Genomic DNA, 17428 nt, shown 5'->3' with positions numbered 1-17428 from the left:
TGGTGATGCTTCGAAACATATTAGCCAGTCAGTACTATGATCTGGTGATATTCCTCTTCATCTGGAAGTGAGAAGTTTTAGGTTCGAATATCGTCGATGACAAATTCGATACCAAATTAGGTTGCCATTTATACATCTTAGCTAAGTTCCCTCTTTTTAATGTAAAAATATCTATGTACTAAAAAAAAACATACTATTGTAAATAGACTACACCATGAGCGAAAAACAATCGTGTTTATGCACTATAATAAGAACCGTTCACTTTTCCTTCCTCAATAATTCACCAAATATATAACTAAGTATCTAAAACTCCTTAATTTTTCAATGTCATTTTAAATGATCTTAATATTTTTAAACATTTTAAATAAGTACTTAACGTATTAAAAAAAGTCGCATCTGGCATCTGTTAAGCTGGAAAACTCAGTCCTAGGCCCACAATGGCCTAGCCCATCAGATTGTGGTCGACTTTTAAATTTACCCGGATCCAAATCAAAAGCCCATTTTCTTAAACCCTACAACCATCCCCGCCCCTTCGTCTGTTTTTTCTGGTAAAGCTTCATTCCACAGCCAGCCATGGCGGATTCTAAATCAAAGAAATCCGCTAGCAAGCCAGAAGACATAGATCACCTCCGGTCCGACGTAGCCTCCTTCGCTTCCTCTCTCGGTCTCGCAACCTCTCTCCCTTCCTCCGGCTTCAACGATGTCGATTTTCGCAATCCCGGTCCCAAAAAACCCCAAAGGAAGTCCAAACCAGCTCCAATCCCAAACCCCACCAAAAACCAGAAGCCAAACAAGCCGAATTTCAAACCCAATGAAAACCAGAAGCCGAAACTCACACTTTCTTCACTGGAGGAAAACAGCAGCAAGGACAAAGCGAGAAACTTTGAGAAGTTCAAGAACCTACCGAAGCTGCCATTGATGTCGGCGAACAACTTGGGGGTGTGGTATGAGGAATCTGAGGAATTGGAAGGCAAAGTGCTTGGGTGGGAAGAAAGTGGAGGTGAAGAACGCGGAGGAGTGGAAGGGTGTGGTGGCAAAGAAGAGAGAGCTTGGAGAGAGGTTAATGGCGCAGTACGTAGCGGACTACGAGTCATCGAAAGGGAAGAGTGGGGATATTAAGCTTTTGCTTACCACACAGAGGTCCGGAACTGCATCGGATAAGATATCGGCATTTTCGGTGTTGGTTGGGGATAATCCCATTGCCAACATGAGGTCCCTTGACGCACTTATAGGTAATATTTCAGTTTGTAATTAGTAGAAGGTGTTTTAAAAAAAGAGGATGAAAGTTAACGACTGCTTTAAATCAAGCATTTCCCAACTTGAATTGTGTTTTTGTTGATATATGCCGGAAAATATTTGTTGAATCTTAGAATTTTAGATTGATCGTTTCGTGACTGTTTGTTTCAGCAAGAAAAGAAATGCTAATAATGATTCAATGAATGTTTCCAAGTTATTTTATACCTATACCTATGTTCCATTTGATCCGAGGCTAATGTACTAGAATCAATATAGAATGTCTAAATTTTATTCATGTCGCTGTGTATACACAGTTCTTGATGAACTTTGATAGATTTTTGGGATTAAAAAAAATCATTCATATCAAATTCTCAATCTGACCAAGAGCTTTGGTTCTGTTGGAAGCTGGGTGTGGATTCAATCTTTCTATTTGAACCTTGATTGGCCTTATTTTGTTGAATCTTACTTTTATTGGGATTTGTATTTGTTGTAGGAATGGTGACATCCAAAGTGGGAAAGCGATATGCATTTGCAGGTTTTGAAGCATTGAGAGAATTGTTTCTTACAAGGTTATCTCTCTCTCTCTCTCTCTCTCTCTCTCTCTCTCTCCCTCAATCCTTTTGTGTGTGCACACATTATTAGTCTTGAAACCTTGGAAATGACTAATCAGTCTTTGATCCCTCCACGGTCACTCAAGCCACGGGGGATTAAAGGTGTGAGGTCTGCTACAGAACTACTTTTATTTAAAAGAACGACAGAACTCCACATGACAAACAACACAAGAAAGCTCATGAATCTCACCAAACGAGAAAGATAAGTTTGTAATACTAAACAAGCCTGTCCGAAACTACTATCAATCTATGACCTTGCTGCAAAAATTGAAAATAGTCCAATGCCTCTTTATAGAAATGATCATATTTTATGATATACTAAATTTATTGCCGTTTGCTCCATGAAGTAAGTGAATTGTTGGTTTTCTAGTTTGGTGTGTTTCATGATGAATGGGTTTAGTAAGAAGCCATTTTCCTTGTGATTAATAATGATCGATGGCATTTGTTTGCCCACTTGAGTTTGTTTTAGAACTTTGACTTCATATTTGTGAGTTTTTGCTCCTTACTTTGCTCTGATCTGCATATATGTCTCTATTGCCAGCTTATTACCTGATCGCAAGCTTAAGAACCTCATGCAGCGGCCATTAAATCATGTTCCTGAGACAAAGATGGTTATTCTCTTCTTCTTCTATGGTACTGGGAGGAGTGCTTGAAACAAAGGTATTTGTTTTTAATCTTTGTTCCTTTTGCTCCACAACCTTATTGTGTGCATCTATTTTTAACAAGACACATATAATGTCTCTCTCAGGTATGAACGCTATGTTTTTGCTCTTGAGGAAGCATCAAAAGATATGTTACCTGAACTTAAAAACAAGGCATTGAAGGTTGGGTTCTCTCTATTTTTCTCTTATTGTTAATTTGCTGCCTGTTTAAAACCTCCCATTATGACTACTAATTTTCGATTGTTCCTGAAGCTACAAAGTTCCAATATTCATTTTCTCCAGTGAAACAGGTTTTTTTTTTTTTTTTTTTTTTTTTTTTTTAATAAAGTTCAAGCCTCCTCTTTAAACCAACAGTCAAATTGGAATTTGAGGAGCATGTTTGTTAGAAGTTCGCTTAGATTTTCATTTGTAAGCATGTTACTATTTCAGATATTGATTTGCTGTAAGTAAAGTTTAAGGCTTGGATTACAACCGTTATGTAGGTTGATTGTTGTAAGAATTTACACATAAGAGATTAGTATTTTCTGTTATCTGTTTGCTCAATGTTATGGATATAAAAACAACCATTGAGTGGAAATGCATGGTGTAACTCATGTGATTTTCTGAAGTTTCACATTTTGCTTAAAACAACGTTGAAGTGACCACAAAGTGAAAAGATTCAACCACTTTCCTATCTTTGTTTTAGTTTTTTTTTTTTTTTGTTGAAAAAAATATACAAAATTGAAGTTACCACAAACTGAAAAAATGCATGATGTAACTCATATGATTTTCCAAGGTGTAACTCATATCTTTTTTAAATATAATTTTTTTTAGCTATAATGCACGTGAAGTTGTCTGTAACATCTATAATATGCTGATGTGAGAATTTTGATCCATACTCTCCTATACAAATAAATGCTTCCAGACTATATACGTGCTGCTAAAGAATAAATCAGAGCAGGAGCGTAGATTACTGTCTGCGCTAGTTAACAAAGTAAGTTTAACCTGGTTTTTTGCCTCACTTACTTCATATACCTTTTTTTCCCCTTACAATTGTCAACTCGCTTCGTTGTCTGCTTTATTCCTTTTGGTTGCTTACAGCTGGGAGATCCTAAAAATAAGGGGGCATCTGATGCTGATTTTCACTTATCAAACCTTTTGTCTGATCATCCAAACATGAAGGTATATCTATTGAGCTTAGCTAAATCTAATTTGTGGATCTGAGTAGTCCTCCCAGTCCCATCTTATACTAAGAACTCCTTTGAATAGGCAGTGGTGATCGACGAGGTGGACTCTTTTCTCTTTCGCCCACGTTTGACTCCACAAGCAAAATATCATGCAGTATGTCCCATTATAAACTTTACTATTAATTTAATCGCTACCATAATCTGGACTAAGCTAGTATCATTACTACTTGTTTCAGCTGCCACATAACATTTTGTTTGATTGTTTGCCCATAAATGTTATTGAAATATTAAAGTTTTAGTGTTTATGATGGTGGATCTTTAAACTATATGAAGCTGTCGTGCCAAAGTAATTAGACAGTGAGAGGAATAGGCTTCCTCGACAATAACATCATGAAGCATAGAAACATCTCTAGATGAGATCATGACACACTGATATGTTTCCTCTTAACATAATTACATATGAGCATGCATGTCTTTGTCGGAGATCCTATGCTATGACCAAAGTGCATCAGTATTTAATGATTCTGCTCATTGACATACTGTCTGGCGCGTGTTTACATGTTGAGGAGCTATTAGTCTGAATTTTCATATAGCAAATAGCAATTTTCTTCTTGTTCTTGATCATGCCCACTTTGCTTGTTTTTGTATTTAATTCTTAGTAATTGAGGAGCCATGGATTTGAACTCAAAGTCAATGTATACTACCTACATTCAGTTTAAATTGGTGCAACTTACAAACTGTTGAACAAAAATTTTACATATGCAGGTTAACTTTCTGAGCCAAATGCGTCTAACTCATAAAGGAGATGGACCAAAGGTGGCAAAACGTTTAATCGATGTTTATTTTTCACTTTTCAAGGTAATGATGAACTACATTATCTTTTGAATGTTTATCATCTATAACACTTATGATTTCTGTCCCCCTAATCCACATTCTCTACATCCCTGCATCATGATGTTTTTGTTGGAGTACACAAGGCCTAAATTATGGAAATAGAAAATGAACAGTCACAAAGTAAAATTTCAGGTACTTATTAATGAGGCTGCTGCTGGTGAAAAGATGGATAAAAAAGGGAAAGCATGGTCTAAAAAGCCACTCAGTTCTAATGAGGATAAGAGTTCATCGGATTCTCATGTTGAATTGGATTCACGCCTTCTGTCAGCTCTACTGGTGGTTAGTACAAATACTTGTTGGGTCTACAGTATATATAGGAACATCTTGGTGTGTTTACAAGCTTTTAGTTACTCATAGAGAAAAAGAATACAAAAAAGAGAGCAAAAGGCTAGGCATAAATTTAGGCTTAGAAAAACATTTTCCAAGGAACTTACTGACTACTTCTGCGTCTCTTTAACAGGGAGTCAATAGAGCATTTCCCTTTGTCTCTAGCAATGAGGCTGATGACATTGTTGAGGTCCAAACTCCAATGCTTTTCCAGCTGGTAAGCTCAAAGCTTTGCTAGTGATTACTTGGAAGATTAGCTATATCTTTGATTCTGTGCATGGAAATTAATCTGGACACTTGTGCAGGTTCATTCTAAGAATTTTAATGTAGGAGTTCAAGCATTGATGCTTCTCGATAAGATCTCGTCTAAGAATCAAATCGTCAGTGATAGGTTTTACAGGGCCTTGTACTCAAAACTACTACTTCCAGCTGCCATGAATACTTCTAAGGTAAGTGGAGCTGGATTTGTTTACGCTTTTTTTAGTACTTTCGCTTACGCTCTTTCTTAAGACTCATCTCTCGCACTTTCTTATAGTCTTTGAAAAGCTTCTTTTTAGATCAATAAATTTCACTTTACCATTAGCCTCAGCAGGAGCTGGGTAGCATGCAACAAATTTGACTCCTTTCATTCAATTATATATCTTACCGTCTTTATATGACTTTCTTTTTAGGCAGAAATGTTTATCGGACTTATTCTGAGGGCAATGAAAAATGATCTGAACTTGAAGCGTGCAGCTGCTTTCGCAAAGCGTGTATTGCAGGTATGTACTTAGTTATGGTCTTATGAGTTTGCCACACGTACCACAGTTCCTCCTAGCCAGCTCTACATGTATTTCATTTCTGTTAATTACCTTATTAATAAAACCCACAAAGTGGAATTTGCATCTGTTGTGTTACCATGATTGGAGATTTTTGGAGTTTCGGATCTTAGTGTAAGCTTCTTTGAGGAAACCATGCATTGTGAAATAGAGGTCGATGATTGTTATGCTGCACTTATGTGGATGATGTAATTTGAACAGGTTGCGCTTCAGCAGCCACCTCAATATGCATGTGGATGCCTCTTCCTCCTTTCAGAAGTTCTCAAGGCAAGACCCCCATTATGGTAAGCTAGTGCTATTTCGGAGATCTGTACCTTAGATTTTACTCAACATGTCAATTAAACATGTTTCTAATTCGCCATCCCCACGCAGGAACATGGTGCTCCAGAATGAGTCAGTTGATGATGAACTTGAGCATTTTAAAGATGTTCGAGAAGAAACTGATGATAACCCCACCCCTGTCCCAGAGAAACAGGAACTCGATGTTGAGCTTGCACACAGCAATGATGCTGCCAATTCTGACCATGATTCTTCAGAAGATGATAACGAATCCACCGCCTCTTATTCTGAAGGTGAAGGTTCTGATGAAGCAGAGGAGTTTTTTGTGACAAAAGATCGAAATGATTCCAAACCAACCCCTGCTAGTAATGTGCAACCACCACAAGCATCATCCGAGAAGCCTCGCTTGCCTGGAGGCTATGATCCACGACACAGAGAACCCTCTTATTGGTTAGTTGTCTTTAACAGGCTAGCATCCATATTCGTGTGGCAGAATATTGAATAAGTGCAACATATAATACTTTGTTAGTAAAAAAAGAATGAAGAGAGAAAAAGCAAAGGTCAAACCAAATTTCTTATACAACAACCCACTGCAGGATTTCTAATGCTTTGCACCCTTTATTTTTGTTTATATTTTCTGTTAACTTCAGAATTCCCATTTCTATATGAGCAAACAGTAATGCGGATCGTGTGAGCTGGTGGGAGCTGACAGTACTTGCTTCACATGTGCACCCTTCGGTTTCAACCATGGCAAAGACCCTACTCTCTGGGGCAAACATTGTCTACAATGGAAACCCGCTGAATGACCTATCACTTACTGCTTTTCTGGACAAGTTTATGGAGAAGAAACCAAAGCAAAGCGCATGGCATGGTGGTTCACAAATTGAACCTGCGAAAAAGGTCTGCTTGTTTCCTGAACTTGTAGAATTGCCCCTTAAATGATTTGAATGATTTGAGTACCATAGTTATGGTCAGTGCCGAAACACAGGCCCCTTAAATCTGCAATGCTGACTGATTTTTCTCGTTCCAGCTTGACATGACCAACCAATTAATCGGATCAGAGATTCTCTCATTGGGTGAGAAGATGTAGCCCCAGAAGATCTTGTCTTCCACAAGTTCTATACGAACAAGATGAATTCTTCAAAGAAACCAAAGAAGAAAAAGAAGAAGGCAACAGAAGATGAAGGCGCTGCAGATTTGTTCGACGTGGATGGTGGTGGCGGTGATGACAGCGATAACGAAGAGATTGACAATATGCTGGATTCCGCTGGTGTTTCTATTGAAGCAGATGGTGACTATGATTACGATGATCTGGACCAAATTGCCAATGAAGATGATGAAGACTTGGTTGCTAATGTCAGTGATACTGAGCTGGACCTGGCCTCAGACAGTGGGGAGGGAGAAGACTTTGATGCCATTGCGGACGATGGCCAGAGTGACGACGACGACATCGATATAGGAGATGCAGACGACGACGACATTGACTTAGGAGATGCAGACGACAACGACATTGACATAGGTGATGCAGACGACGACGACATTGACATAGGTGATGCAGATGACGGCATCGACGAGGATGAGGGGAAGAATGTTATAAGCAAAAGTAAACGGAAGCGAGGGAAGTCTGGAGCATCCCCGTTTGCTAGTCTTGAAGAATATGAGCATCTGTTGAACGTCGATGTTCCTGCTGATAAGGAAACTAGAAAAAAGAAGCCGAAATCACGAAAGAGGAGAAAGTCGTCCGACTGAAACCTCCCTCTCTTCGTCGGACTCCTCCAAAAAACCATCAGGAAATTTTGTTTCGAACTCATATCCGATTGTGCCCATAGAATTTTTTGCCGTTGGCTTTTACTTTCTATGAAAAATTAGAATTCAAGATTACAATAGAGACAGAGATGTAGGTCCGGACAAATTGTTGCCCTTCCACTCAAGTTCGAATTCCATTGCCTTAACACATAAACCCTGAACCCTGGAACTAGAAGCCTAAATGTACACAAAGCACATGAATCCAGCTGCCTTTCACCTGCTTCAAGAGATGGAGACTTCCAACTGTTTTGGGCTTGGGAGGCGGAGGAAGCTTCTCGACAACCAGAGTCAGAACCCCGTACTCGCATTTAGCGGTAATTGCTGCTACATTGGCATTTCCGGGCAACCTGAACTTCCTCAGCAGCTTCTGGACCGCTTTCCTCTCCAGCCTTATATACTTGCACCCTTCCTCCTCCCTGTCGTCGCGCTTTCTCTTCCCCTTGCTTCGGATCACCAGCGTGTTGTCATCTTCAACCGTCACCTGAATCGCGAAATCAAATTTGTTCACTCAGGTATTGTTTGGTATGCAGATGGGACGGAACGGACGGGACAGAATGGAGCGGGAGCAAAGATGCCCTCGGATGGAAATGAGGAGGAAGAAGAAGGAGACGGAGAGAATATAATTTTGTATTCCACGGATGTGGAACGAGTCGTTCCAAGAGGGTGAGCGGAACAAAAATTCATCCAAAACTCGTCCTGTGGAACAGCTCGTGCCATCCGTTTTGGGCGCATTAAACGTGGGATGGAACGTCTTATCCACTCTGTTTCATCCCATTCTACGTACCAAACGATACCTCACAGATGCATCAGCACAAACGATAAAACAAGTGCACGACATTCCTTATTTACCAAAACATCCGATTAAGCGTGCACATTTGGATTTAATTAATCCACCTGAATGTCAGATTGGAGATGCCAGGCACGTCCAAGAAAAAAATGTACTCCCTGGGAGCGTCCAAATGTCAACCGGAATGCTGGATACACCTTTGTTCTCGTTACCGGTCTCGTGAGCTCGAGGAAACATGAACTTCTCAATGGCCTCTGGGAAATTCAGCAGGTGGTTCACCGCCGCTTCGAACGCACTCGAATCCGCATCTCGGATCATTTTTCACCAACGATTCAGAATCCGCAGAGTACAATCTGTGAAATATTCAAGAGAAAGTTTACTTTAGCAACCCATTAGCAATGAAGCGATCAAAAGTAGAGATTTGATGGAGAAATACGGGTGAAGTTGAAAGATTTGGTGACCCATTGGAGATACAAGCTTGTATGCTTGAATTTTTTAGCATTACGGGCATTTGAGCTATTTGTTTCTTGGGAAAATTACAGAGAAAGCAAAGGGCGAAAATGGGAGCAGAAATTAACAGAACCAAGTGAAGAAAAATGAAGTTTAGTTTTCGAAGAGGGACATGGAAAAGATTCTTACATGAAGAGAGTTGTTTGATTCGCGCGGGAAAGCGTTTGATAGAACGAGAGATTGCAGCGACTGATTCTGATTGTTTGGTTGGCGAGAAATTGTGGGATATAAACAACCAGAGAGTGGAAAGTTCGAGAGAAATGGAGCGAAGAGCAACGAACCGTCTTGAACAATCGCGGGGTTTTCAGCATATAGACCGCGGGAATTGGAGGATCGTGACCTTACACGTGTTTCTTTAACTCACAGAAATACCACAATTTTGTCGTCATAAACTCATCAAGAATACAGGAGGGGTCTGTAGTTGGGCACTGGATCCCCTCGGACCTGAGGGTTGCAACACTATTTTCCCTTCAATCCGGGGCATAAGGCCAGGAATTCACCTTCAGCTGGCTCTTGTTCTATATCTAGGTCATCTAATGTTAGGCTTCGCTACCCGACTTATTAGTCAGCAAGTAAACAACCCTCAACACCAAATCAACACCCCCCCCCGCGCCCAAAAAAACACAAAACCACGGGCGGGTAGTAAGGAGTAGCTGATCAAGAGAGATGAAATCACACACCCCCCCCCCCTCCTCTTAAAAAAACCGCGGGCGGGTAGTAAGGAGTAACTGATCAAGAGAGATGCGAGAAGCAGGTTGTACGGTATGATTATGCAAGGGTTTAGTGATCGAATCTTCTAGCAATTGTTTTCGGCAACAAGAGTTGGTTATGGTGGATGGCTTTCTCGTTCTTGATGAGTTGATCCATCGGATTGAAACCCTCATTAGATTTGGCAACTAAGGATGAGATTACCATAGGCTTTTTTTCTCATTCTGCTCCTATGGTGTGGACAATTCCACCGAGCACTAGTGATTTCATATCCGGTCAAAAGTTTGGTTAATTGATCAATTAGCCAAATTTTGAAATAGAAACAGAGTAACTCGAACTCCGAGAGACAAACGGTTCCCCATATCATTTGAGATTCTCTCCTCGCCCTTAGCCCTTCTCGGCTAATAGAATGTGAATTATCTAGTTTTTAGGTAAGGAAGCATAGCTAGCGCCTAGAACCATGTCCATTAAAAGGTGCGGACCAATAGGATCGTTTATCCGCAAACAGAGAGTAAATTGCTTATTAGGTAGCAAACAGGAAAAGCAGACAAAAGGGGTCGCCAATACAATTCACTTGCAAGTTGTAGAATTACTGTAAAACACATCCCTAGGAAAATTATGCACAACCTTATTAGTGATCTTGCAATTGTCGGCAAATAAGCATTATTAAATATGAATCACCACCAATAAACGTCAATCAATATTGGAGATCTTTTCATATGTTTCTTCTCCGTTGCTTCATAGGATTTACTACTATTTTTCAATGGATTCAGTAGTTGTATGTGCTTAACCTAAATGAAAATCAAGATGTTTACAACTACTTAAGTTGTGTACTACCACTTATCAAGATGCTAATTTGTAAATTTTACCAAAAAAAAAAAGATGCTAATTTGTAAAGATAATATTCGTCGGACCCTGTTTATGAAAGATTCTATATGATGACCCAAAATGAAGAGAAAGTCTTAGGTTCGATATCCGGACCATCTCATTCGTTTGGCCTAGACTCAAAAAATCTCTCATGGGCCCTCTGCTCTCTAACTTGAGGCCCACCATTACCTCACATTTAGATTCCATCCCCTCTCCCACCACCTCATTCCATACGCTACACTCAAGACCCTCTTCCAAATGAAACCACAGAAATAGAAATAGAAATATTTTTTTGCATATCTATTAATATGGTTGAGTTTTCTGTATAAAGGGTTTAGTTTTCTCACTTCGTAAGAAAACCTATTGAGTCATATAGTGTTTTATTAGGGTAATGTCAGTGAAAATATCTAATTTGAACTATTTCTCTAAGCCATCTGATGTGGTAACTGACATATACATACCATGTCACTTAATTAATTAACTTTTCATTTTTTCAATCAAAATCGATTATTTCAAAACAAAAAACAAAAAAAAATATTTTAACCTTTTCAAATTCCTCATCTCTATCCTCTGAAAGAGGGACGGAGAATAGAGATCTGAAAAATCTAGAAGTTATTTTCCATTCTAGAATCATCAATTTTGATTAAAAATTTGCAAAGTTATTAATGAAGTGACGTGACATGTATATGTCGGCTGCCACATCAGATAGTTTAGATTGAGGCTTCAAATTAGATTGTCTTCCAAACATTACCTTTATATTTAGTGATAGTACCATACATATATGAGTAATGTTACACTTATTATATGTTTCATATCACATTTGTACCACTTCTCTAATAAAGGTAGGGTTCACCAAATCACGTGGTTCTCATCTCTATTAAAGAGATGGTGCAAATATAGTATAAAAATGTGATAAGAGTAGTATTTTTGTACGTATATAAACTGAAGATGGTTGTAAACAATCGTCTCTTCATAAAATGTTTTTTTCTTTTTGTTTTGGCCAAACTGCCCCATTTCCTGCGGAATATGTGCTTATAAAGTGTTCAAATTGAATGTGATTACATGACTGAAGATTTTTATATTACAAGACACTTTATTTTTTATGTCTCTCTCTAAACATTAGAGATTTGAACATCAGATTTTGGCTTTTCATCATCCTCATCCCAATTAGTGGTCTTGTAGTAGGTTGCATACAAGATGAGCTGTACCTCGCCGGAAAGCGATCCCAAAGCTTTTGGAAACTACCAAATTATTCAGAAAAAAAAAAGGTTAATTAATCACAAGAAATCAAAATAAAAAGTATTTTCCAGTTCTTTGAAGATAAATTGAAAACTTCTTGTTTACAGTTTTAATTAATTACCAGAATATATGGATCCAGTACTTTAAGGAATGCTGCATAGATGGACCAGACAATTCCATTGCAGAAGTTGGCGAACGAAAGCGAAAACGGCATGTACTTGACGCTCTTTGTCTTGATCACCATTTTCTGCCAACCAAATAATTAAAGTAATGAAATCTTTTTCATCATCCAAACATTGTCTAAACACTCAAAACGTGGAATAATTTATGAAAATTGGTGATTCGTACGTACCATGACTGTCAAGGATGAGGCATAGATAATGATGTTCAAGACAATACATAAGATCCCAATTATCATAGAGCGGATTTGAAGGAGCTTAAAGAAAGTGTAGAGTAACGAAAACCACAATGGCAAATAAGGCAGCTTCAGCTAGAAGAGCAATGATAATGTTTCGCTGAAAGAAAATAAGACAAATAAATTAATAAGATGTGGACATTAAGTAAATTAATTTATAAATCAAATTTGACGACTCTGACATTATTATTTATGGTGTTACTTACCCCTTTTTTTCCTAGGAGAGTATGCTAAGAAGATAGCAATATCGATTAATTCGATGACCAAACCAGTGCCATTGATTGTGAGGACCAGAAGGCTGTCTGGATGGACGTTTGGGCAGCCGAAGGACCACAAAGCACAATTAAGCAAAGTTGCTATACAAGGATCCGGCCTGAATTCACCAACTGATTTTTGCTTGATGATTTTCGCAAATGTTGGGCTGCAATATTTCCATTCATCATTTAGGGTAAAGAAACGAATTCATCATTTAACACAACTATATTTATAATTAAGTACGTGGACATGAGAGAGAGAGAGAGAGAGAGAGAGAGAGAGAGATTTACACTGGGGAGATAAATAATCCAAAAGAGATGATATTTCCTGTGCAGGAAGGAACAAGAGAAAATGTAGGTTAGCTAGATGTATATCTCCTTAACCATTCGAATAGCTCGTATTTATGTATGTTTTTGAAGTTGCAAAACTTGTTAGTTCTCCCCATATGCATAACTAGAGAGAGGACGATAAGAGGACATGTTCGAATTTGAATAGGAAATCTTTCTCATGTGACAGGAAGTGAAATCCACATATAAAAATTCCCTTATTGTGAGGGACTGTTGCATGAATTGATGTCACACATGACAGTCCCTTCAGAAGACTCTCCTCCATGCACTTGCATTCCGAGTACTTTTTTTTTGAAATTTGATGATGACTAATAGTGTATTAAAACGCGCAAGCATTAGAAAAAAAGGCAAGAAAACCAGATGCTAGAAAGCTAGAATTAATGAAAAAATGGGGATAATAAAATAAAATAGAAAGTAAGCCCAAATGCCAATTAGAATTACCGACCAATAATGCCAACAATAGCTCTGATCAGGGCGGGGTTCACCATTTTTTGGAACAAAAGGTAGATGATGAGAGAAATAATTAAAGAGAAATTAGGTTCTTATCATTCATTTTGCTACTTTATTGATTAAAACCTTATTCATTTTAAATTTTTGATCAAGGTTCTTGGTATTAATAACATCATTAAATATTTCAATAATAAAATATTTTTATTTCTAAATATATTCATTTAATGTTAAAAATGTTACAATTAGTATATTTATATTTATGGCTAAATTTTTTATCATATATTTTTATTTTTAGTTTGTACCCATTTTTAATTTGCAATCCTTTTTTAATTTGTACCAATTTTCTTTTTAGTTTTAATTTGTACCCATATATTAATTTCTTTTTGTGCCCATATTTTATAAAGTTTTATTTATGTACCCATTTTTAATTTTGCTAAATGTACCCATGCTAAGTATATGTACGATTCATGTAATTTTTTTTCAAAATTTTAATCTTAAGATGTACTCATTCTTAAATATATCAATTTGTTATATGTAAAATGTACCATTTTTTTAATATAAAATCTATTCAATTTTTTTTTTCTAATCCATTTTTAAACTTATATGGGTACATTCTTTTTTCTTTGATTTGAGAATGTATCCATGTTAAGTTTAATCGAAGAAATTTACTAATTTTATTAAGCCTAAAGTAAGATCTCACATCGCCCAAGAGTGAGGATCCTGTAAGCCTTATATGTATATTCTCATCTTTACCTAGCATGAGGCATTTTGGGGGCTTACTAGCTTCAGGTTCCATCGGAACTCCGAAGTTAAGCTAGTTTGCGCGATACCAATCTCAGGATGGGTGACCCACTGGGAAGTTTTCGTGTGAGTTCCCATAAACAAAACTGTGATGGCATGGTCGGGACCCAAAATGGACAATATCGTGCTACTGCGAAGTCGAGCCTGGGATGTGGTGGGGGCCTGGGCCGAGATGTGACAATTTGGTATCAGAGTCAATCCTTGGCCGTAAGTGTGTCAACGAGGACGTTGGGCCCTTAAGGGGGTTGGATGGTAAGATCCCACATCGCCCAGGAGTGAGGATCCTGGAAGCCTTATATGTATATTCCCATCTCTACCTAGCATAAGGCTTTTCGGGAGCTCAATGGCTTTGAGTTCCATCAAAACTCCGAAGTTAAGCGAGTTCTTGCGAGAGCAATCCCAAGATGGGTGACCCACTAGGAAGTTTTCGTGTGAGTTCCCATAAACAAAATCTTGAGGGCATGGTCAGGGCCCAAAGCGGACAATATCGTGCTACGGTGGAGTCGAGCTCGAGATGTGGTGGGGGCCCGAGCCAGGATGTGACACCTAACATCTTTTTTTTTTTGTGTGTGATTTTGAAGAATGTACCCATATTTTGATACAATAATTTTTTGATTAATTTTTATGAATGTAGCCATGTTTATACACACACACAATAGTATATTTATATTTTAATATTTTTAATCCCACAAATTATGGTTTTTTATTTAAAATCTCATTAATATAAAAAACTATAAATTTCAATTTTATATTTAAAAAATATATTAATGTACATAGAAATAAATTACCACATTAATTTCAGAAACTTGGATCAAAACTTGAAAACCAAGAAGGTTTCAGTCAAAGAATATTCATAGTTAGGGACCGCATCCAAAGTCTCTCAATAATTAATCCCAATGGTGATATGCTTGATGAGGATTAATTTGAGAATTTTAGGTTTATTTAAAAGGGTCTACAGTCTACCAAAATGTAGTTTTTTTTTCTTTTCTTCTGTACAACTTTTCGTTTCGAAACTTGTGACAGAAATACGCTGTGTAAGTGACATGCCTCAAACAATATACGTAGTTGAAGGATTGCTTAGTTTTTTCTGTTTCCTTTACTTCTACTGTATTTTAACCTAATTTCTGTTTCTATTAACCAAAAAATGTTTAAACTGGTGACAAGTAATGTCTTCTGGAACTTTTCTTCAAAGAGTGAAACGGTTGTACGTGACGACGCCCAGACTACCCAACAGAAAAATGGTTTTTTTGGTCAATGAAATTTCTTTCCAAGGGCAAAGCAGATACACCAAGGAAGTTCACTCTCGAGAGGAAGGAGGAGCCGAACCAACTGTTCTCCAGCACAAATGTGAGGTTACAATAAGACCAATAACCAAGGTTAAAACATAACCAATTAACCACTAACTGACATGAAAAAAAATACGACTAAACACAGATTGTTATTATGGCCACCCAAAAATAAGGCTCAGCTAAAAGAACCAACCATTAGCAACAAACGTGTATTATCTTTAGACCATCTCCAACCATTGGTCTAAAACTAAAAACTTTTAGCCCAGAAAATTTAGGTTTTAACCCAGAAACAGTTTTTCTGCTCTAACCCTTGTGGCCTAAAATTTTAGTTTGGGATTATTAAAGAATGAACTTAGGCTAATTCTTTTCTTAAATTAACAAAATTATGTAGACTATCGTAATTTAATTTTATGAACATTTTAATCTAAAAATATTTAAATTCCAATAAATATTGAAAAATCACTAAATCGACACATGAAACTCACCAAACTTTCAACTTTTACCAATCGTTCAACTTTCAACAAACTTTCAACTTTCACCAATCTTTCAACTTTCATCAATCATCCTCTATATAAACACAGGTTGAATATAAATTGATCACACAATTTTTCAACTTTCAAAGTGTTTTTGTTTCCTAAAAGTCCTCAAAATCTCATCAATAGGTGATAAAAGAAGGCATAGCACGACAATGCAGATGGCACAATACCAAGCAAGCCTTAACATTGAGGATATAGAAATGATCAACACAGAAGCTGAACTTGCAAACTCGCTTGTGCAATATGCTCTTTTGCCATCTTAAAAAAAAAAAAAAATTAGAAATGAGAAGAAATGGTAGAAAGAAAAATTGAAAGAATTGTAGGAGAAAAGTGAGTTTTGTGTGGATGTTTGAACAAATACATAGGTATTTATAGAGTTTTTGGGTGAATTTTGAGTTCAATAATTTTTTTTTAAATTATTTTAGTTGTTGAATTTAAATTTGGACTGTTAGATCTTTTTTTTTTTTTATTTTTATTATTTTTTATATTTTTATTTACCGTTAGATTTGATTATATTCAATTTAAGTCATTGGATTCAATAATTATATAAATATAAAACAAAAAAATTTGAATGTGAACCGTTAGATTAACCAACGACCCTTTTAAAATCAGCTGTTGGATAAAAAACAGTAGCCCAACGACTACCAACATGATGTGACAGCTAGGGTTGGGTTCGGTTCTCAGCAGTACGGTTTTTTCTCAAAACCGAAACCGAACTGAAATTTCAGTTCGTTCGGTTTGTTCGGTTCGGTTCAATTTTATTTCGGTTTTTCTCAGTTCGGTTTTTTTTTCGGTTTGGTTTTTCTAGTTCGGTTTCTGTGTTTTTTTTTTTTTTTTTTTTTCCCTCCAAATTTTAAAAAAAAAAAAAAATGGAAATATGAAAGTGCACATTCAAAGTCACTTCTTCAGAGTCATCCACATGAAAACCTACAAGTATGAAATCAATTTTACACATCTACATTTGACATAAAAGGAAAAATATGCCATTTGAGAAGTGGTACTACTATCATAACCTTAGACCATATTCAACAACAAAACCACGATGAGAATCCAAAGTTTAAGTCTTCTAAGTTCCAACTAGAATCATCAATCAAGTCTTCCAATTTCCAAAGTCCAAACTTCAATAAACATCAAAGTTTAATTCTTCAAAAAGTCCAAATTTAAAATAAACATCACACAAGTCAAATAAACCTTCAAGGTTTCATCATTTCATGTCTTGGCACAAATAAAATCTTCCAAGTCCTCAAGCTCAATGCTTAGGTGGCCTAGGCGGCAATATAGCACCTTTGTTTGAGTTTCCACTTGCCATTTCTACATACAAATAAAAAATGAAACACATGATGTAAAGCAAGCATGCGACTTAGCATGTAATTAAAATAGTCTAACAAAACCAAATGCAACAAGTAAAATTACCTTTCTCAACTT

At 37.1% G+C, this 17428-nt stretch overlaps 1 protein-coding gene and 2 pseudogenes across 1 annotated transcript; 1 reads left to right on the top strand and 2 right to left on the bottom strand.

Annotated features, from left to right (window-relative positions):
* Window positions 1–564: 564 nt before the first annotated feature.
* LOC103930690 (protein SLOW WALKER 2) lies at window positions 565–7953 on the top strand. The gene is given in 19 exon segments (XM_009340058.3): window positions 565–983; window positions 985–1232; window positions 1730–1805; window positions 2389–2447; window positions 2450–2507; window positions 2596–2671; window positions 3414–3482; window positions 3590–3670; window positions 3758–3829; window positions 4441–4533; window positions 4702–4848; window positions 5030–5113; window positions 5202–5345; window positions 5568–5657; window positions 5916–5998; window positions 6087–6443; window positions 6671–6893; window positions 7024–7072; window positions 7075–7953. Coding segments are annotated over 19 exon segments (3087 nt in total). The 5' UTR covers window positions 565–573; the 3' UTR covers window positions 7743–7953.
* LOC125471768 lies at window positions 7895–10540 on the bottom strand (annotated as a pseudogene).
* Window positions 10541–11750: 1210 nt separating this feature from the next.
* LOC103930691 lies at window positions 11751–13415 on the bottom strand (annotated as a pseudogene).
* Window positions 13416–17428: the final 4013 nt, after the last annotated feature.

The sequence above is a fragment of a genome, unplaced genomic scaffold (genome assembly GCF_019419815.1).
Source record: "Pyrus x bretschneideri cultivar Hongxiangsu unplaced genomic scaffold, Pyrus_bretschneideri_v1 Contig61, whole genome shotgun sequence".
Lineage (NCBI taxonomy): Eukaryota > Viridiplantae > Streptophyta > Magnoliopsida > Rosales > Rosaceae > Pyrus > Pyrus x bretschneideri.
This window is presented reverse-complemented; position numbering and strand designations above follow the sequence as displayed.